The 6,219-nt window shown below is 50.0% G+C and overlaps 1 protein-coding gene across 1 annotated transcript in view; it reads right to left on the bottom strand.

Annotated features, from left to right (window-relative positions):
- The window catches only part of Znf324 (zinc finger protein 324), a 14,524-nt gene extending 8,311 nt beyond the window's left edge, over nt 1-6,213 (bottom strand). Inside the window, exons 1-3 of the mRNA XM_004647755.2 lie at nt 6,146-6,213; nt 4,579-4,705; nt 4,127-4,243 (exon numbers count right to left, since the gene is read on the bottom strand). Coding sequence (XP_004647812.2) covers nt 4,127-4,243; nt 4,579-4,705; nt 6,146-6,181 — 280 coding nt within the window. The 5' untranslated portion in view covers nt 6,182-6,213. The remainder of the gene's footprint in view (nt 1-4,126; nt 4,244-4,578; nt 4,706-6,145) is intronic.
- Between the last annotated feature and the right edge of the window lie 6 nt (nt 6,214-6,219).

The raw sequence follows: 6,219 nt of genomic DNA, 5'->3' as shown, positions 1-6,219 counted from the left end.
CAAAAATGGCCATCTGAAATGAACAGGCACTTCTTAGACAAAGAGGTAGAGATGGCAAATAAACATAAAAAAATGTGTTTTTTCTTGTTGTTGCTTTTTTTTTTTTTTTTTTTTTTCAGAACCAGGAATTGAACTTGGGCCATTGCTCTTGCCAGGCAAGTTTTTATTCTACTGAGCTATGCCCCCGGCCCTATCAAAAATGTTTAACATCCCTGCTCACTTGAGAAATGCAGTGATGCTGAATTCCATCTCCAGCAAGAATAAACATTATCAAGAAATGAACCAGTAACATGCTGGCGGGACTGTGCTGGCTCCACTGTTGGTGGGAGTGTAGACTGGTACAACCGCTGTGGAGATCAGTGTGCAGATGTCTCTAAAAATTAAAACTAGGGGGCCGGCCAAATAGCTCAGCGGGTTAAAGCGCCTGCAAGTAGGCACAGGGGCTAGGGGTTCGATCCCCGAGCCTGCTGTGCCTCCTCGCACCCAGGATGCGCTGATACTGCAATTGAGACTGGGAGTAGTGGCACACACCTGTAATCCCAGCTCTTGGGAGGCTGTAAACAGGTGAATCATTATGAGTCCGATCTAGTAGTAAGACCCTGAACACCCTGTAGACCTTTCCCTAAAATACAAAACAATAAATAAAAATTAAAACTAGAGGTTCTATTTGACCCAACTATTCCCCTTCTTGCTATCTTCCTGCAAGAATGAAAAACATCATACCACAGTGATATATTTGCACCCATATTTATAGCAGCACATAAATCTGAGAACAGCACAAATGCCCATCAACTGATGAGTGGGTAAAGATGTGGCTTTTAAATACAACAGAGTGGGCCGGGGAGATGGCTCAGTGGAATAAGCGCTTCTCTGGCAAGCGCAAGGGTCTGAGTTCAATCCCCGGTTCCGCAAAATAAATAAATACATACATACATACATACATACATACAAGACAGAGTAATACTTAGCCACAAAGAAGGATAAGTTTGCTGGGTATGGTGGCACAAGCCTATCATCCCAGCACTCAGGAGGTTCAGACAGAAGGATCACTTGATCCTGCTGATCATCTGGACCAGCCTGGCCGACTCTGTCTCAAAAAATAAATAAATGAAAAGAATAAGTGTAAGACATTTCTAGCTAAACGATAACCTTACAAGACCATTCTCTTAAGTGAAATAAGCCAGATACACATGTTTAAGTTGGGCAGTGTTTCTGGTGTGAAAACTGGAAAATGTAAACAAGTAATAGATATTGGGAAATGAGAAGAAAATGTTCAAATAAGTAGGAGTTGAAAAAAAACAAAGGAAGGGGAACAAGGTGGGGAGAGGGAGAAAAAATAGAATGAAAAGATGCAAAGAAAGCTTTATTTATGTTTTGGCGGAACCGGGGATTGAACTCAGGCCCTTGCACCCAGGGAAGCGCTTATTCTACTGAGCCATCTCCCCGCCCCAAGAAAGCTTTTTTTTTTTTTTTTAAATGAAAATAAGGAGGGGAAGATGGGTTGAAGGGAGAAAAAGGAACAGGAAAAGAGAAGCAAGATATATCATGTAAAGGTACAAATTGCCTATGGTGAATTCTATCATTATGCATATCTAAAATGCGCAAATAAAACAAATATTAGGAAGGAAAAAAAGTCAAGACTTTGCACTAGGAACTGTAGGCAGCCTTTTCGGAACAGGCCAAACCTCACTCACCAAAGCTCAAGGCTGTTCGCTTTGAAGGGTTCTGCTCAGAGAAGAGCAGTTAGGGCACCTGCTGCACTTCCCCAGCATCAGCTTACCACACGCAGCATCCAGGTGCTCCAGGGCCGCTGCAGCTCTGGTCGAAGAGGACATGGCCTCTGCCTTAGCTGGCTTGGCATCACCATATGACGCTGGTTTGGAATTTTTTTTTTTTTTTTTAATGTATTTGGTGCAGGGTCTTTCCACATAGCCTGGACTCAGTGATCCTGTTTTCAGACTCACCAGTGCAGGGTTTACAGGACTGCGCCACCATGCTCACGTTTTGCCCCGGTTTGGTGGCCCGCTCACAGCACCCAGGGGCGGGGCCAGCACCTCATATAGTACCAGGGATTGAACCCTAGTCCCTGTGCTTGCCTAAGCAGGTGCTTAGTCCACTGAGCTATCTCACTGGCCATTGATGTTGGTTTGCAGGCTTGCAGAATATAAGTTACAAGGTCAAGCAAGACTCCACAGAGACTTCAAAGGACCGTCTTAGAGGCTGGGTGGTATGTGGCAAGGTCAGCGTCTCTGTGGGGAACCCAAAAAGGGCCATGAGTGAAGCCTGAGAGTCAAGCCAAAGCTGCAGTGGGTACCCCAGGAAGTTAGAGATGCCAGGAACATGGAACGTCTGCCAAGGAACACTCCAGTCAGCGAGCACAGCCAGTCCAAGAGAGAAGCTATGTGGGCTGCAACTGGCAAGACCATTAGAGCAAGGGTGCCTAGGCCCTTTGGAATGCATATCATTCCCCCATGTGCCCTGGACAGGGGACACGGAGCCACAGGACTTAATGTGGGAGCTGGATTTGTTTTTTTTTTTTTTTAAATGGTTTTATTTATTTGTGTGTGTGTGTGTGTGTGGCCAGCTCAGCCCACCAGGGGCGGGGCTGGCTGGCATGTGGTGCTGGGGGATTGAACTGTGGTCCCTGTGCTTTGCTAAGCTTGTTCTAAGTAGGTGTTTTAGACCACTGAGCCATCTCACCAGCCCTGGACTTGCTTTTTGAATTTTACACAGGCTCACAGTTAAAATTTGCCTTGAGTCACAGAGACTTTGAATTTGGGACTTCTGAGAAAAGCTGGAACAGCTGAGACTGAGGATGCTTGGTGATACGGACTAACATGTATTCTGGATTAAGTAATATATGTGATCTTTTGTGAGCCAGGACTGGAATGTTACAGTTTGAATCTCAATGCTATGTGGTGGCACACAGCTATAACCCAGCACTCTGAGAATCTGAGGAAGACAACCACAAGTCAAAGCCCAGACTCGGTCTCAAAATTTATAAATAAATGAATGAATGAATGAATGAATGAATGAATGCAAGCAAGCAAGCAAGCAAGCAAGCGCTAGATCTCAGTGCAATTGTCCTGGGCACAATCCCTAGTACCAAAACTTTTTTCTGTATCTTCTCCAAAAGGTTCATGTGCTCCGAGCTCAGATTCTGAGAAGTGGACTGGACCACAGGGTGCTTTCTGGCTGCTACAAGGTGAGCAGCGCCTCTCCTTCACACCCTTCTGCCATGACATCTGCCTCATCATACATCAAATGCAAAAGAGCTGACCAACTGTGGAATGAAATTCTGAAACCAAGTCAAAATGAACTTCTCTCCTTTAACCTGTTTCTCTCAGGTATGGAGTCAGAGAGACCAAAGGCTAATACCTTCCATACCCCTTCGTCCATTCTCAGTCGCTTCCCAAATTGGTTTTGTCCCTTGCACTGGTACCCTCCCCTGAGGCTGAAGACCTCTCGTGGACACTGCTTAGCAGCTGCCTTGCTATGGCATCAACTCCACAAAACAGGATAGAGTGTCTGGGACAAACTTGGTCATGTCAAGTGCAAAGGCATTTGAACACAGGAATGAAAGAAAGAAAGACCCATAAACATAGTGAGACGTGGAGGGCTTGGACCCAGCTTCATTGGGGGTTTACTCTGAACAGACTTCCCCTGGGCCTGTGAGTGACTTTATATGTGAAAACAGCTCCTATGCCCTTGGAACTCTGCCTTCCAGGGCATCAAGGCTGTGCCCTTTATTTATTCATATATATTTATTTATTTATTTATTTATTTATTTTTGGCGTCTCCAGATTGCCTCCAGCGCTGGTCTGGGTTGCCTGGAGACTGACTGCTTTGTTTAAGCAGGCACTTAAACAACTGAGCTAATGGGCGGGCCTCCAGGAATCATTATTATTTTTTGTTGTTGACGGAACCAGGGATTGAACTCAGGGCCTTGCGCTTGCCAGGGAAGTGCTTATTCCACTGAGCCATCTCCCCGGCCCCCGGGCTGTACCCTTCAGGAGTAGCTGATGAAGGTGGGAAGAGAGACTGGAGGCAGAAGAGGATATGTCTGTTTGGACAGGAGAGGAAATAGATTGGTCCTTACTTCAGTCCACCATGAGCAAAGACTCACCAAGGCCCAGCCTCCTGTGGGCGTTCCTGCCCAGGATGGAGTCCTTCCCACTGGGAACCCAGGGCTCCTCGCCGCGCTCCAGCTGGATGACCACACGAGGTGGGGAGGAAAAAAATCCTGGAAAGAGGAAGATCACGTGAGAGGCCATCAGCAGCTCAGGACCAGTCACCCCTCAACATGCAGCAGGAGCCATGAGTCCATGGAAACATTTGGTGCCATCGGTGCAAGTAGCAGTACATCAGAAAGGGGACAGAGCCAGGCACAGGAAACTGCAGCCAGACCAGGGCATGGAAATACCTAAGCCACCCGGATTATACATCTCTGGGGCTGCGACCCTTTCTTACAGACCCCTAACCAGAAGACCCTGCTCATGGGTGACCAGGGAAGTGGGAGCCATCCTGATGGCCCATTCTGGCACCACGGTTACTTTCTACAAGGACCCAGAGTTTTACCCAGTGAGGCCACAAGCGCGAAGTTCTCCAGCATCACTTGGCGATACAGGGCCCTCTGGCCCTGATCTAGGAGTGCCCATTCCTCCTGGGAGAAGTATACAGCCACATCCTCGAAAGCCATCATGCCCTGCAAGAGCAGGAAGGAGACAGTCTGAGGCATGGCAGCATGACATCTAGCTCCTCGCCCTAACAGCTGCCTCCACTCAAGCCTCTGACACTCCTCTTCCTTCACTGGTCCTACCCAGACCTTTCTCAGACAGCATTTCCCCACCCTGACAGGCCACAGTACTCTCTTGGCCTGTCCACCTCAGCAAGGGAACTCATGTCTTGGGGCCCTGGGCTGCAGCTACACCAAGGGTAGCCCCAGGTGTCCACTCAGGCGCCAACAAGCCTGCGACGAGGGGTCCCTGCCTGCACCTGCAATGAGCAACAGTGCAAGTCCTCATCAGTCCCCTGTGCTCATTTCAGGGGCCTCCCCTGCTGTGTCTCCCTGACATTTCAAGGCTGGTCCTCCAGTCTGATGAACTAGATAACTACATCCACTTCCCACAGGGTATGGTCCACTTACACAAGAAATCAGCTCCTTCCTCCCTCTCTGGCCCTACTCCAGTTCCTGTCCACCTCGTTGCCGCCTTCCCCACCCGGTCCCCTGCCAGGGCCCTCCTTGCCAGCTCTGAAAGGCTGGGGCTTGGGAGAGAACAGCAGCAGGAACGGTCAGGCTGTGCAGAGCTGGTAGGGAATCATACCCTCTCTGGTCCAATTCCTGGACCCTGCTTTGGCCCAGCACACTGGGACCCTGTGAGCTGGACACCAGAAGTCCAGCTCCCCTCAACAGCGCCACTCTAGGACATTAGGGACTCCTGATCTTTCCTTTGAAAGAAACCACTTTTCCCCTCCAACTCTCGTTTCTGTCTGCATTCGAGCTGAAAATCCTGGGTCAGTTCTTCACTCACCACACACTGCACACCTCACGCAGAAGCAGATCTATCCACAGTCCAACCATTTTTACCACCACGATGGCCACCGGATCCAGGAACCATCACTGCCCACACCTGGACTGCAGAAGGCGCCTCCCTCCATACACCTGTTCTCTGCTCGGCAAAAGGTGGGATGCTTTCAAAAAGTCTAACCAGCAAAGACAACAAAGACCAGAACAAAACAACAAGCCGACGAGGCACAGTGGTCAATGCCCGTGATCCCAGCACTCTGGGAGGCTGAAGCAGGAGAGTCACAAATTCTACTGCAGCCTGGGCGATACAGAAACTTAGCAAGACACAATGTGGCTCAGCTCAAAGGCCGCAGGTTCGGTCTCCAGCGCAAAATTTTTTTTCAACCAGGAGGACGTCCAATTTTCTGTTCCAAACCAACAACGGCTCCGGACAACCACCGACGCTGTCTTGCCTGCCCTATCGGCCACACAAGGCGCCGCTCCCTGCGCTCACAGCGAAAGGGCCGAGGGTCGGCCTCGGGGCCCTCACCTTCGGGAAAGGCAGGAGCGGGGCTCGCGCACGCCCGCCCGCCCGCGGCGCCGGCCACCTCCGCAGCCCTCGGGGGCTCCCACTCTTACCCGCGACGGATCCGTCAGCGCGCTCGCTGCGGCCATGGGCCCCGGGCTCGGCGGGCAGGAGACGGGCGACCCGC

This window comes from Octodon degus, unplaced genomic scaffold, assembly GCF_000260255.1.
Source record: "Octodon degus isolate 3935 unplaced genomic scaffold, OctDeg1.0 scaffold00322, whole genome shotgun sequence".
NCBI lineage: Eukaryota > Metazoa > Chordata > Mammalia > Rodentia > Octodontidae > Octodon > Octodon degus.
Note: the sequence above shows the minus strand (reverse complement) of the source record. Positions and strands in the feature narration are given on the sequence as shown.